This window comes from Rhodamnia argentea, chromosome 7 (assembly GCF_020921035.1).
Source record: "Rhodamnia argentea isolate NSW1041297 chromosome 7, ASM2092103v1, whole genome shotgun sequence".
Classification (NCBI taxonomy): Eukaryota; Viridiplantae; Streptophyta; class Magnoliopsida; order Myrtales; family Myrtaceae; genus Rhodamnia; species Rhodamnia argentea.
The window spans coordinates 29,917,994-29,932,452 of NC_063156.1; the positions used below are offsets into that span (position 1 = coordinate 29,917,994).

Consider the following 14,459-nt stretch of genomic DNA (forward strand, 5'->3'; position numbering starts at 1 on the left):
TGCTGAACTTGTTGAGACAAAGCCTCCAACTTGGATTGAAAATTATTCGGATTGTCTTGGATCGCCACCTTAGCTTCCGCACCCTTGTCTTTGGAAAGACGCATAGGCGGATGAAGGACCCAACACCTCTCTTTGGAATGGCCATCACGATTGCAATGGTCACAATGAAACCGTGCTGGTTTCTTGAATTTTCCTTTGGCAAACCGAGCAGTGGGGTCTCCTTGCTTCATGTTGATAGCACTGTGGGCCGATTGTTCACCGAGCTCTCCCGATGCAATTGGGGCTGAAGGCATGACACGTCTCCTTGTTTCCTCACTTTGGATTATGGCACAAACTTCATTAAAAGTAGGCAATTGAGGACTCATAAGAATTTGACGTTTGGTGTCCTCAAATTCGGGTCCGATGCTTGCTAACAACTGAAAGATTTTATCTTGCTCTTCTCGATTGACATAATCCATCGCATTTTGAGTCGCAGGTCTATATTGACGAAGCTCATCCCATTGCTTCTTCATTTTTCCCAGGTGTTCAATGAAAGATTGTGTTGCGCCTTGCTTAGAACAAGCAAGTCATTGCTGTAGCTCAAAGATCCGAGATGCATTTACGGCTTGACCGTACATCTCGTATATCGAATCCCACAATGCCTTTGCGGACTCTGAATATGCAAATATCTCGTAGATCTCCGGTTCCATGGAATTGAATATCCAAGACATCACACTGTGGTCATTGGCTTGCCATTCCTCAAAAGAGGGATCGGACTCTTGAGGAATTTTTGTTCGACCAGTGATGTGGCCCAACCGAGATCGCCCACCAAGAGCAATTGTGACGGCTCGGGACCACGGCAAAAAGTTCCTCCCATTCAGCAACAAGGATGTAAGTCGCCGACTGTGTGCCTCCCGCACAACGGTCTTCGATGACCCCGTCCCCGCAACAGCCTTCTCTTTATCACCCATAACGCAAAGCAGACAAAAAGAGGAATTGTAGATATGACAGAAGACGAGCAAAGGAAAATCGGTACAGTACTCACGGGAATCGCCGATCCGAAAACCGCTCCGATACCATGTTGAATTTTGGTAAAGCAATCACAAAGAAGAACACAAGAATTACGAGGTTCGGCGATGTGCCTACGTCCTCGGGCGAAAAAACTCTCTTATTTTGTCATGAGAGATCGGTTGCTATTGTTCTGTAATTTGTACACAAGGGTTGCTACAACAAAGGAAACAAGCAAACCCGAAAAAATAGGAAAACTACCAAATATACAGATTTGCAACATATTTGCCTACAATATCTCCTTTCCTTTGAATAGGAAAAACGCAAATCTCACAATATCCCGCAAACATCGCCAATAATATGCCATTAGTTTCTTTAAAATCATCAATATCGGATTCACTTATATATTTATTATCAGAATTTGCGTCTTCATCAACTATCGCCTCATCTTCGTATAAAAATAAATCTCGACCATAATCAGCCTCCTCCTCTATTCTTGCTTCTTCAAATTCTTTCATCATCTCCCTTATCACCGACTCTTCCATCATCCGGTATATTTGGTTCTTTATCACTCCAGTCTAATGAACTATCATCATTATGACTTTCATTCTGCTATAAAACACACAAAATTCATTATGTAATAACTAAAAATAATATTCAAACATGAAGAGTCAACAATTGAATGAACTCATTATTGCTTTTGATTCAATCTCTAATTTTCAACGGGAAAAATGATGGTCAACCTGAAAGTTCAATGCCAAACACATCAAAGCGAACAAAGAAATATAAGTAACAAAAGTTCAGTAGTGTGCTCGGTAATTATGAAACTTCATTAAGAATCGTGTCTAATAATTGACAAACCAATTAGTAGCATGTGGACTATATCAAAACTCTTCAGGTTGAACAATTCTAAGAATTAATTCATGATCGTATCTCAAGGACATATCATCAAACAAGTTATATATGCTCGACAAAAGGAGAGACAACACATTAACAAGCTCAGATTTTCTACGAATCTTGCGCTAGGGCAGTATCTCACTATACCTTTCTTATTGTGTAACTCCTTTAACAACTCCGAGCAGAATTTTATGCTACTATCAGTCCGCACATCTTGGTTGTCTTACCAGTTTCTTTACTGATAAAAGCTCTTAACCGCCTGATTTTGATAGCAACACCTTACATGTGCCGAGGCACAAAACCCAAGTCTTCCTCGAGTAGTAATCTTCAACTTTTATCACAAATTTGGCACTCTTCCTCGAAAGGAATTGCGATAGCCTGTGAAAATTCTAATGAATTAACTCTGCAATTTTCATAGTTTCTCTAATAGTCGTATTGAATTGCACTTTTAGTCGTTTGTCTAAGATACAATAATTTGCATATGTTCAATTTCTCAGTCACGTAATCACATCATATTCATTTCGATTAGAACCTTCGTTCTTTCTCGCTATTGTGCGTTTATTGTGCTCTAAATGCATATGCCACAATTCAAACTCCCAAACATATGCATCTGATGTCTCCGCAGTGAAATCCGTCACAATCTCACCTTGAAACTCATACATGCCATTTTACCAAGAAACTTTGAATGACATTCAAAACTCCACATTTTGAATATTACCAACACTCTACTGAATCCAAAATACTTAAGGAAATCAAATTCTTCAATTCCGCAACATGCCTCACTTTAGTTAATGTCCTCACAATATCAACATTCATTTTGATTCTAATATCGCCAATACCAATAACATCATACTTAGCGTTGATCCCCAAATGTACTTTACCACTATAATGGGGAAAAGAATAGTATAAGTGCCAAAAGTTGTGTACGAAGATTACTTTGGTACCAAAAGTTTCATCCGGATTAATTAGGTGTCAATTTTTTTGAAAAATGATCGTTTGAGTGCCAACTCCGATATGAATTACCGAAAATTTGACGTAGCGTTATTTTACTAATATGTGAAGCCGACGTGACTTGCCGGAGGTCTAGTCAACAATAAAAAAGCTAAAAATTTAAAAAATAAAATAAAATAAAAAATACAGGCTTAATTACTTTACAAAAATAAAAAAGCTAAAATTTGTAAAAAAATGTTAAAAAATAAAAATACAAACTTAATTAGTTTACAAAAATGTAAAAAGCTAAATTTTAAAAAAAATATACATGTCCAATAAAGGTCCTAAAATTTGTCACAAAAGTGGAATTGAATCCTAAAACTTAAAAAAATTAAAATCAAATCCTAAAATTTGTCAAATTAGTGCAAATGAGTCCTTCTGTTAACTCTGAAAAATGATGATATTTTTTCTAAATATTTTCTCTTTCTTACGTGGTAGTGACGTGGCTAAGACAACGTCGATTTGGTTCAAACTTGATTTGTAATACAAATTTTATTTTAAAAAATAAAATTTTACAAAAAAAATTAAAATACAAATTTTATTATAAATTGAAAAAAATAGCTTAACAATTTAACAAAAAAACCTAAAAAAAAATTATGTTAACACAGAATCGGGCAGTAAAGGCTTGCACAATCCTTGCCCTCACCCAAATCGAGCGAAGGTTACCAATCTCGCTTGCAGCCGGTGGGGGTCGCCGGCCCCTGGTTGGGGCACAACAATCCCCACTGGCCATGCCCCACCACCGTCGACCATTGTTGGTGACAGTGGGGCAACAGTAGTAAGGGCTTGTGCAAGCACTCGTCGCCCGGTTCTTACCACTTTTGTTTTTAATTTTAAGTTTTTTGTTAAATTTTTAAGCTTATTTTTAATTTTATTTTAAATGAATTTAGCTTTTAGTTATTTTTTAAATTTATATTGATTTTTTTTAATTTGTTTTAAAGTGTAGAAGTCCATGTGGAATTTTTTTAAATGTCATTTTACATTAAAAAATTTATTTATTAATGCCACGTGGCAACTTTGGCTAGAATATTTCGCTAGAGGTACTTAAGTAATCGTTTTTTCTCCAATGTGGCACTTAAGTGATTCGGTGAAAACTTTTGCCACCAAAGTAATCTCCGCACACAACTTTTGACACTTATATTGTCCTTCTCCCCACTTTAATGCATTGATAAGTAGCAAATAGATTCATATTGGTGTAATGTGAAAGGAACAACCATAATCCACTATACATCCATTAAACAACGAATCATCAAGGACATATAAAACATAATCAACATTATCCACACTACAGTCAGCTACACTTGCGACATTATCTACACACCGACATCTAATTCAATTTCTCTTCTAGTTTATCAGCTTAGGGCAATCATTTCTAAGATGGCTCATGTTGCTACAACTCCAACAGAAAACAACACCAATACTAAACTAACTACATATGTTCAAATTTGCACTACTTTTGCTAATTCTTTTGAGTACTAGTTCTTTTTCTACTTTCATCTATTAAAGCGGTAGGGTCAAGCTCACAAGATTCTCTCCTGTATATGTCTTCGCTTAGAGTGAACCCTATTAAACGTTAAGCTTACTGATCCCGGAGGAACTACAAACAGCAATAACGATAATATTCCAACTATCAAGTATTGAGGATAAAAAATTCAAGCACATAATTCATCTTTAAAGTCCATCTCAATCGGACTCAATTGCCTAACGACCACATTGAATTCATTGATATAATTAGCAACCGAGACACATTTGCCTATTTTAAGTGAAAGGACGCCGCATCAAGTAGACCTTGTTGACTGTAGTGGGCTTCTCGTACATATCCAACAAAGCCTTCATCAAATCCATAGTGATATTCTCTTTCACGATGTTAAACGCGACATTACAAATCAATATTAATCGAAAAACACCCGATGCTTGTCTATACATCAATTCTCAATTAGCTTGCGTTATCGGGGTTGCCTTCTCCTAAGTAGGAGCGAATGCATATTTCTCTGGTACATATAATTCTCAATCTGCATCTTTCAAAAATCAAAATCCTTCCCATCAAATCTTTCAACTCTCACTTTTCCTTCTTATGTTGCCATCAATTCGTTTCAACTTAGTCAAGCCTGGCTCTAATTAGGAAACCTTTTCAAATTGGGGAACTTACCTAAACTAAGAAAGTTTCATTTTTCAAGTTCAAACTCGAGACACATTCTAAAAATAGGAAGAGGGTGGGAAGGTTTTGAACTTTTACTTCTCTCTGTTTGGCATAGTTATATTTTTGTGCTCAGGATGTGCACGAATGCCCGGAATGGTTTATGTTGGCTGTGTGAACTTGCCCAGCTTCACATATTGTTACACGACCCATTGAGTTCATTTGAAGTTGAGAAACAGAAGCGTGCAAGATAATTGGGGATTGGCTGCCACCCATCCTTGACTAATGAGGTCACATGATCATGATGATCAACGTAGTACTAAAAGAATCATCCGACAATGAATGCGGCCCAGTTGAAAGAGCCCGGCCCAACTTAGCATCCCATGAATTTTGACCAGACAGCCGAGCTGGCGGGGGAGTCAAGTACACCACACCTGCTCCACCACCTCCCTACTAGAACTTCTTTTGAATTTTTTGTTTTTTGGAGTTTTGGTTCGAGAGAGATGGATGACCGACTTCCCAACATCCTCCTCCTCTTCCTTTGATGTTGATCCTGTCTCCTCCTCGGCGATCCTAGCGAAGAACATCCGAGTAGGGTCTTCTTCTTGTTCTCCTTTACTAATCATGAAGATGTGGGCCTTCTTCTTCGTCGGCCTTCTCTGCACCCATCTCTCGCCGGTCTCCGCCAGGATCGGAGCTTCAGATTCGAGTAGGACCCAACCGACCGAGCGCATCTCTGGTGCGATTTCTCTTCCGCTTTCTTAGTTTCAATAGCATAACTAGTCAGTTGGTCGTTTCCTTGCTGGATCGATCTTGAGGATACTCAATTGAATGTGTGGAAGTGTATGCTGCTCCGGTACACTATTGTTGCTTGTCATTGTTTGGGCGAGATGCCCTTTGCTAGAAAACCGGAGCCGGCTTACCTAGATTCGCATTTGCTCAGTATTGCCCAGCTCAGCTCAGCTATGAGCCAGTTCAAAACCTGTAGATTTATCTCGAGCTTTGAATCTCCGCAACTCAATCAGGAATCACTCTTCTTATTCCGGTGATTTTTTCTTTTTCTTTTAATATAATGCGGACTGCTTAGTAATAAATTTGATTTTTCGTGCTTCCACGAACTGGTGCTTAGTCTCAGAATTCAAGTACCCGGTTGACCAAAATCTACATTTACCGTTTACGTGTACACAATGAAAACGATTGATATGCCATTTAACTCCAATGGGTCAGTTTTAACTTTGACTTGCATAGACTATTCAGTTGGAAAATGAGGTATTTGTTCATATGAAATGCTCACTTTCAACAAGCGGTAGAAATTTTTTGCCTCGCCTTGAAGATATCAGTTGATAGTTGCACAAATTCCCATTAAGCTGATGCTGAAAGCTTACAACCTTTTGTATGCTTTGGTGGAAATGATGCAGGCAGTGCAGGTGATGTTCTGGAAGATGACCCGGTGGGAAGGTTGAAAGTATTCGTTTATGAACTCCCAAGCAAGTACAACAAGAAAATTCTTCAGAAGGATCCCAGATGCCTGAATCACATGTTTGCTGCTGAAATCTACATGCATCGCTTTCTCTTATCTAGCGCCGTTCGAACCCTGAATCCTGAAGAAGCTGATTGGTTCTACACTCCTGTTTACACCACGTGTGACCTGACACCGAATGGTCTCCCTCTGCCTTTTAAGTCTCCCAGGATGATGAGAAGTGCTATACAACTAATCTCCTCAAATTGGCCTTATTGGAATCGGACTGAAGGAGCTGATCACTTCTTTTTAGTACCTCATGATTTTGGAGCATGCTTTCATTACCAAGTAAGAGAATCGTCCTTCTGGTTATCCTAGAGAAACTCTTGCACTTGTTTGAAAAAACAAATAAATAAAGAATCCTACTCGACAACGTTTCTGCAGGAGGAGAAGGCCATTGAAAGAGGAATTTTGCCCCTGCTCCAACGTGCCACCTTAGTGCAGACTTTTGGTCAAAGATATCATGTTTGCTTGAAAGATGGCTCGATCACAATTCCCCCATATGCTCCTCCACAGAAAATGCAAGCCCACCTGATTCCTGAGAAGACTCCTAGATCCATTTTTGTGTACTTCCGAGGTCTGTTTTATGACGTTGGAAATGATCCTGAAGGTGGTTATTATGCAAGGTAATGCCCTTTCCATTTGGTAATACTAGGTTGGACATTGCATCCTACTGCTATTGTATCACTTGGCAAACTATGTCCTTGCTTTTGTGAAGCCTGTGAAATTAAGAGATAAATGCTGACAACCAACTGAAGCTGTTGAGATATGTAATGCCATCATGTGGAACTGGAACTAATCGGACTAAATTTTATACTGGCTTCTCACTCAAACCCATATATCAGAGTCAAAAACGAGGAGGGAGAAAGTTAATAGTGTCAACTTTCTAAGATAGTTGTCTACTTGTTATGTTCTAATGCTTCTTTTGTTAACGTGAAGTACATCCTACATTTAGGATGCTTGAAATCAATGTCTGTACCATCAATTTCAGGGGTGCACGAGCGGCGGTCTGGGAGAACTTTAAGGACAATCCCCTGTTTGACATCTCGACGGAGCACCCTTCAACTTATTATGAGGATATGCAAAGGGCTGTCTTCTGCTTATGTCCACTTGGGTGGGCTCCTTGGAGTCCAAGATTGGTCGAAGCCGTGATTTTTGGATGCATTCCAGTTATTATAGCGGACGACATAGTATTACCCTTTGCTGATGCAATTCCGTGGGAAGAAATTGGGGTGTTTGTTGATGAGAAGGATGTGCCTAACTTGGATACCATTCTGACCTCAATTCCTCCAGAAGTAATATTGAGAAAGCAGAGGTTGCTTGCAAATCCTTCGATGAAGCAGGCAATGTTATTTCCGCAACCGGCTCAACCGGGGGATGCTTTCCATCAGGTTCTGAATGGTCTTGCACGCAAGCTACCGCACGGGAGGTCAGTTCACCTGAAGCAAGGGCAAAAGATTTTGAATTGGACTGCAGGCCCTGTTGGGGACTTGAAACCGTGGTAGCATCACATAGAGCTCAAACATCAACGAGTTGTCCAGTGCTCTGTGTCTCAACATTGTATCGAAATTTCAGAAGATGACATCAAAGTGTAAAAAGTTGTGATTTCGCTAACATGTATCTGGATATGATATTAACTTTACAGTTTCTGATACCTGGAGTACGTCATCCTTACATTAGTCGATGGTGGCTGAAGTGTATGAGTTGTTGATCTAGGAGTGGGTTTTGTTGATTTGCTGATTCATGGATGCTTGCAGCTTGCGATCGCTGGAGCCAATTTTCGTTGACCGGATGAAAGTGAAGTTCAAGGGACTATCTCAACCAAAATGTGACTAGTGTGATGTGCAATACTATGGGTTTGATTTCGATACTCATCTAGTCACGGGAGGGATCCACGCAGTCTGATTGCGTGAATGCTATTACTATTAGTAATTCTGTCGGTCCATCGGGAATACAAAGGCCTGAATGATAAGTTACACGCATGAAAAGAATGATGAATTCGAAAGTCTCGTGAGGGTATTCCAAGGATATAAAGAACGGAATTGGGTCACCGTTGTTTTCGTAGAAGATGCGAGGTTATATATACATAACATTTGGGTATGGATTAACCACGTTTCCGAAGCGATCCAACGGACAAGAAGAGATGTAAGGGGCGAAATGAAGGAGGCAGGGATAACATGAGATTCACACGTTCTGGGACTCGCCACAGTGCCTTTTATCACCTCCTCCTCCATCCTCATCATCATCATCATCATATCATTGCCCTCTCTTTCTCTCTCCCTCTTTGCTTCTCCTCCCACTCCCACCCCCAGAAGAGAGAGAGAGAGAGAGAGAGAGACAGAGAGAGAGATGACGCAGTGGCTGCCGGTGACGACACCGTTAGCCCCAACAACAGGGATGAAATCGTCCTTCTTTTCCCCGCAGTCCCTCGGGTTTCTGAGCGCCAAGGTGAAGGTGGCTTCTTCGTCTGCTTCGTCTTCTTGGACCTCCTCCTCCCCAATGCCAAGGCCCTCCATCTCCATCTCCATGCGTCTTGCCTCCAAGCAAGCCTACATCTGTCGCGATTGCGGGTGCCCCTCTCCCCCCCTCTCTCTCTCTCTCGTCCAGCCATCCCCTTCCCTCTTCAATTATTTGGGTGCTCATTAATTCCCTTGGTAAATCATTTGGGTGCAGCTACATTTACAAAGACCGCACTCCCTTCGACAAGTTACCCGACAACTACTTCTGCCCTGGTAATGAAATCTCACTGTAACCCCCCAATTGTCAGTATCGTTCTTGCTTCTTCTTATCCCATACAACTTGGAAGCATTACAACTGCAATTCAATTTGTTCCCACATCTCCGAATGTCAAGACCGTTTTAAAACGCTTTGTCTTGTTTAAATGGAACTTGGTGACCCGTGTCATCTATTCTGGTCGTAAAAAATGTACAACTTTCATGATGTAATCGATGATAGCGCGGGGGATTGAGTACAGTAGCTCCTGTGTTAGTTGCAAGAACTACAAAATACGGGGATGATACTTCAATCAGTCCCGCGTTAACAATCGACCTCAAAGATATCTTCTCCCAAAAAAAAAAAAAAAAAAAAGACGTGAGCTGGTCCAATTTCATTTGACATGAATTTGATAACATGCATGGGTGGGTGGATCCGAGATAAACCCACGTCTTCCTTCCTTATCATTTCATTTCAAAGAATGAGTAGGAGAAGCGAAGCATCCAAGGAGTGTAGTGTAAGAATGTGTAGTAGTGGTAGTGGAGTGTATCTATCAATCTTCTTTGTTCCTTTTGAACTTTTCAAATTTGGTCTGCAGTTTGTGGTGCTCCCAAACGGAGATTTAGGGCATACGGGGAGTCTGCCGTGGCCAAGAATGCTAATGCCCAGGATGTTCGCAAGGCAAGGAAAGCTCAAATCCAGAGGGACGAAGCTATTGGGTAAACACTAAAAACCCCCCTCTCCTCCCCTCCCGTTTCTCTTTCTTTCCTTCCTTCCTTCCTTTTTTCCTTGTATACCTCCTCATCCTCCTCTCATACTGTCTGTTCTTTCCATCTGGCTCGTGCAGGCGATTTTTTCCCATTGGTGTGGCAGTTGGAGCTGTTGCCCTCGTTGCTTTATATTTCTATCTCAACAGTTTATTCTAGTCTTCTTATCCTCTGCTTTGCTTCTGTTTCATTTGCGCAAATATTTGTTGAGAAAACATCATCCATTACATATCTTGACAGATTTTCCTTCCCTGTAAGCAAATGTGCTGCAATAAACAGGATTTTGTTTCTTATCAAACTGGTTTATATTAGATAGAAAGAATTGATTGTCAAGAGTGAACATTCCAGGGCTAAAGAACGGGATTTTTGTGACGAGTCCCACATTATCTGTGTTGGACAATTGGACTGATTCATCATTTCATTCCATGCCACCTTAAAGTTCATTGCTTGAAATTCTGCGCACTTTTAGTGGCTTCACTTCTATTCTGATAAAAGGCGCTACGTTTATCTTAAGAAACTCAACATTCCTATGAGGTGCGCTGCCGCCATCATTCTGATCTTTGGATCCGCACTGCTCCATCAAATAAACCGCTACAACAGATCATTACGCCGGCTTCTGAAGTCTTTATCCTCCAGTTTTTACCAACCCACCAAGAGGTTCTCCTGCCTTGAGCATACTGCCCAAACTCCTCTGTTCACGCACATTGCTTTGCATAATAACCTTAGCTTCTCTATTCTTAATCCAACCAGGATGCACAGCTGACATATTGAAGAGATTTGCAATTTTACAGGGCATGTGCCACCAAAAAACTCGCGAGAGGACAGCTAGGAGGCGGCATTTACAATATTTGCCTTTCACCACAATACTATCTCAAGCTACCACACATGGACATTTAACTCATTCTCGCAAAACAAATGATCCTTCTATACTCTTCTCCATGGACTGCGGAAGAGGAAACTTCAGAGAGAACACATCACTGAAGCTTGAGGCCGGAGCATGCTTAAACTCGTATGGACCACTCTTGGGTCCCCAAACCTGTAACAAACATGATTTTATAGCATTACATCTCGCTGTATGAAGCAACCTCGCTTCGTCTTTTATTGTCAGATCAAGTTATGGAGATAAGTGCGGAGGCTGAAAGAACTAACCTGCTGTCCATCCTCATCGTATCCCCTCTCCCAAAAATGTAATTCATGGTTCTTCAAAATTGCAAGTTCAGATGTACAGTAGGCTGCCCCATTCTGCCAAAAGAGGCAAGAAACCATCACATGATATGATAGGTCAGAGTTTAGAAAAAGAAACAATAGAATACAAAAATGCATTACTGTGTTGAGACACATCCTAAAGCTAAGGGTATCAATGGAATGTATGTTGTGGAAAGACATACCCATGAATTAGGGAACCCGCCGGGTGAAGTCGAACCTTCATATAAGCAACGCTTTCCACGATCACAACGCTTGAGATATATTGTTGTCAAGTGCTCTGCAACATCCTGTGGATAGTCTAAGCAAGTCAACCGTGAACCATCATTTGCCAGATAACAACCATTTCAGCATAAACAACACGATGCCTACAATGGATTCTTTCTGCCAAAAGTGGCATCTTCGCAAAATTGTCAGCTGCTGCTAATAAGTTGAAGGAACAAAAACATCCTGAATATCAAATGTTGGTGGAGAAGCATCGACCAGAATCAACAAACCAATCTACTTTTCCATTTAAAATTCGACCTAACACAATGATGCAGAAGGGCCGAATGAGTAGAAAACTGATGCTATAGCACCATTCGGCAGTATATGAGCATCAGTGGTACCACGAGAGACCCAGTATGCTCAGGGACCAATACAACTAAGCTTTTAGTATATTTCCAAACCTCCATCGTATAAGCGATAAGTCAAGCCACTCAAGCCTCACTATGTCTCCTTGTAAACATAAGGTACATAGAGCATGGTTTGAGATCACAGCCAGGTTTGAGAAAATGAGTGGCATTTAAATGGAGAAAGAAGAAACTAGACCAGGAAAGATGAGAATAGACGTGGTTCCTAACCAAGTTTAATGTAGAGAAATCAGCTCTCTAGAATCATCAGGGTAGAGTTTAACAAAGAATTATTCTTTCTGCTTCACTAATTTGTGACTTCCAGAAATCCCATGAAGTTTGTGTTTCCATCTTGGTCCAAAGATGTGAACTTCATGAATAGATCTGCTCATCATCTAACAGATGATCTCAACTATCATGTAGTAGGAAGTGCTGCTTTTCTCCATAGAATCATTTGGTTAAGACTCGAGTTTGCTGGCTTCTTAGAAAAGCAAAGGAGATGAGGGCATGAAACGGATATCCAGAGGTGTGTCCAAGGTGTCGGCACAAATTTGACCAAATCGAATGATAGGATCCCTAGGTTACCACCCAACTTGACTCATCGATGCTGGTAGCATTTGCGGAAGGATTCAGGGCCTCAAAAGAATAGCCACGGCAAAAAGTAATTCACAACTAACAACATAGGAGACACTGGATGCAGAAAATCAAAGTAGTATGAGTCACTCTGCCTATCAAGAATTGAGGGAGAAAATAGATATACAGACGAAGGAAGCGGTGGGTGCTAGGGTAGCAACAAGACCAAGAGGGCTACTGAGTTGAAAATTGGAGCTTGGTTGTAATAACTCAATGTGCTTCCCTCTGAAAGCTCAAAATAATTTGTGCAAGCAACAGATAAAATGAACTGAATGCATAGGGGGATCCAGTTCGTAAAATTTAGGGGTCTTATGATAATTGCTAGAAAGCAAAGGAAGACTTACGCCGATAACTTCGTCGGGTTGCGGCCTCTGGTCCTTTGGACGATCACAGAAGTTCTTATACTCTTCCATGTCTCTGATGGCAAATGAACTAACCTGTCACAACTCACAGGTACGTTTGCGCAGAGATGATTGGTTCTGGTCAAGTTAAGAAGTAAGGAGAAGGAAGGAGAGAATCAAAATACCTCAACATCACACTTCAACTCTTTGGGACAGGGTTTCACCAACAGAAACCTCTGCGACCAGGCAGCCGTTAGATAGTTGATGAAGAGGCAAGAGGAGTATCTATCTATTGTCACAGAAAGAGAAACTGTGGGATGGTGGGGGTAGGATTACCTGGCGAAAGGGCTTCTGGGGAGTTCTCCAGAACGCCTGAGGCAGAGACGAGGATCAAATACAGCACAGCACAAGCGAACAATGCAACAAAAGGGAATGCATTTGGAGGGTTGGGGTAAAGAAGAAGAAGAACCTGTTCGAAATACATGACCCTTGAGCCGTCCACCATCTCAGCGGCGGGGCACGTTAGTAATCTGGATGCAACAAAAGTAGATTTCGGTGACAAAGCCCGAAGAAAAGGCGAGGTAAAGACGAATTGTGATCTGATCAATCAACAGACCTGATGTTAAAGTAATTATCGGGATCTCTGGCGGCTTGCTCCTTGGAGAACTGGTACACAGGACGAGACTCAGAGTGCGATGATTCACTTCACTTCACCCCAAAAACACAAAAGGGGTTGGGGGGAAAAGGAAGAGAAAACGATACCTTCTCGCCGGAGAGGGAGTGAGAGACGAAGCGGGCGTGGTCCCATCGAGTGGTGGACTTGGTAAGACGGCGGAGGAGCAGAGCGCCTCCCGCCACCAGCAACGCCTTGACGACCACTCCCCTTGCCGCCTTGCTCCACCCCTTGCCGTCCGTCTCCGAACTCATCTGCTTTCCTTCTTATGCGATGCTGATGGACTTCACACTCTCTCCCCACCTCCTCATCTTTTTTTCTGTGTCTCCGTCTTAACAAAAGACGAAAGAAAGAAAGAAAGTCTTTGTGAGGCCAGTGTTAATCCCTCCGCCTCCCGGTCCACATCCCCAGTCAAAATTCGATTTTTAGTGCAATTTTGGATCTTACCGAATGCCACTGAGTATAATCCTATATTATATTTGCTTCTGAAACTAATCTGTTGTGCCTTGATGATTTTGTGTTGAATTCAAACGATAATTCTGGATATGAAAGTAAAGGTTTCATCTTTCAATATACTGTTTCCATATTTCCACGAGAGCTGATCAGCTTATAGTTACGTCGCAGGATGTGGCTTTACACGATGACTTCAAGTTTACATATACAATGGTTTATGTCTACAATCCAAATGTCCTCTCCTAGGACCAGATGGTTTATCACTATTTATCTGAGGGTCTTGAGTTCTAATCTTGTCTTTTGCCAGCTGTGACTCAAGGATGCAGATAATAATCAATCACTCTTAGAAATTTGGCGCACATACTTAATATCTTCGATATAAAAATCTCAACTTTGATTGAAATTGAAAAGACCCCTTCTGTGATGTCCGCAATGGGGTTTACTGGAGACGCAAATCCAATCGAAATTAGCCACAAACTGCACCGCACCATGATTGGTTTCTTGGAGCAAGCAAAACTCGAGAGAGAGAGAGAGAG

General features: G+C 41.2%; 3 protein-coding genes across 3 annotated transcripts; 2 read left to right on the forward strand and 1 right to left on the reverse strand.

Moving 5' to 3' along the window:
- Positions 1-5,513: 5,513 nt before the first annotated feature.
- LOC115749580 (probable beta-1,4-xylosyltransferase IRX10L) lies at positions 5,514-8,262 on the forward strand. The gene is made up of 4 exons (XM_030686464.2): positions 5,514-5,750; positions 6,430-6,818; positions 6,915-7,156; positions 7,522-8,262. The coding sequence occupies exons 1-4, from the start codon at positions 5,519-5,521 to the stop codon at positions 8,033-8,035; spliced, it is 1,377 nt and encodes a 458-aa protein (XP_030542324.1). The 5' UTR covers positions 5,514-5,518; the 3' UTR covers positions 8,036-8,262.
- A 532-nt stretch (positions 8,263-8,794) lies between these two features.
- LOC115749586 lies at positions 8,795-10,381 on the forward strand. The gene is made up of 4 exons (XM_048282254.1): positions 8,795-9,100; positions 9,204-9,262; positions 9,841-9,961; positions 10,090-10,381. Exons 1-4 carry the CDS (start codon positions 8,880-8,882, stop codon positions 10,166-10,168), a joined length of 480 nt encoding a protein of 159 aa, XP_048138211.1. The 5' UTR covers positions 8,795-8,879; the 3' UTR covers positions 10,169-10,381.
- Positions 10,382-10,747: 366 nt separating this feature from the next.
- Positions 10,748-13,822, reverse strand: LOC115749585 (chromophore lyase CRL, chloroplastic). Its single transcript, XM_030686470.2, has 9 exons — positions 13,560-13,822; positions 13,414-13,463; positions 13,267-13,327; positions 13,134-13,169; positions 12,983-13,033; positions 12,801-12,893; positions 11,398-11,502; positions 11,159-11,251; positions 10,748-11,045 (listed from the first exon to the last, which is right to left on the reverse strand). The coding sequence occupies exons 1-9, from the start codon at positions 13,722-13,724 to the stop codon at positions 10,908-10,910; spliced, it is 792 nt and encodes a 263-aa protein (XP_030542330.1). The 5' UTR covers positions 13,725-13,822; the 3' UTR covers positions 10,748-10,907.
- Between the last annotated feature and the right edge of the window lie 637 nt (positions 13,823-14,459).

Excerpts from the sequence above, each read along its gene's own strand:
- LOC115749580 (XM_030686464.2), top strand. The coding sequence starts at position 5,519 with ATGACCGACTTCCCAACATCCTCCTCCTCTTCCTTTGATGTTGATCCT. Across the intron at positions 6,819-6,914 it reads GAGCATGCTTTCATTACCAA|GAGGAGAAGGCCATTGAAAG; the intron begins GTAAGAGAATCG and ends ACGTTTCTGCAG. Across the intron at positions 7,157-7,521 it reads GAAGGTGGTTATTATGCAAG|GGGTGCACGAGCGGCGGTCT; the intron begins GTAATGCCCTTT and ends CATCAATTTCAG.
- LOC115749586 (XM_048282254.1), top strand. The coding sequence starts at position 8,880 with ATGACGCAGTGGCTGCCGGTGACGACACCGTTAGCCCCAACAACAGGG. Across the intron at positions 9,101-9,203 it reads TACATCTGTCGCGATTGCGG|CTACATTTACAAAGACCGCA; the intron begins GTGCCCCTCTCC and ends ATTTGGGTGCAG. Across the intron at positions 9,263-9,840 it reads CGACAACTACTTCTGCCCTG|TTTGTGGTGCTCCCAAACGG; the intron begins GTAATGAAATCT and ends TTTGGTCTGCAG.
- LOC115749585 (XM_030686470.2), bottom strand. The coding sequence starts at position 13,724 with ATGAGTTCGGAGACGGACGGCAAGGGGTGGAGCAAGGCGGCAAGGGGA. Across the intron at positions 13,034-13,133 it reads CCCAGAAGCCCTTTCGCCAG|AGGTTTCTGTTGGTGAAACC; the intron begins GTAATCCTACCC and ends GCCTGGTCGCAG. Across the intron at positions 11,252-11,397 it reads GCGGGTTCCCTAATTCATGG|AATGGGGCAGCCTACTGTAC; the intron begins GTATGTCTTTCC and ends CTCTTTTGGCAG.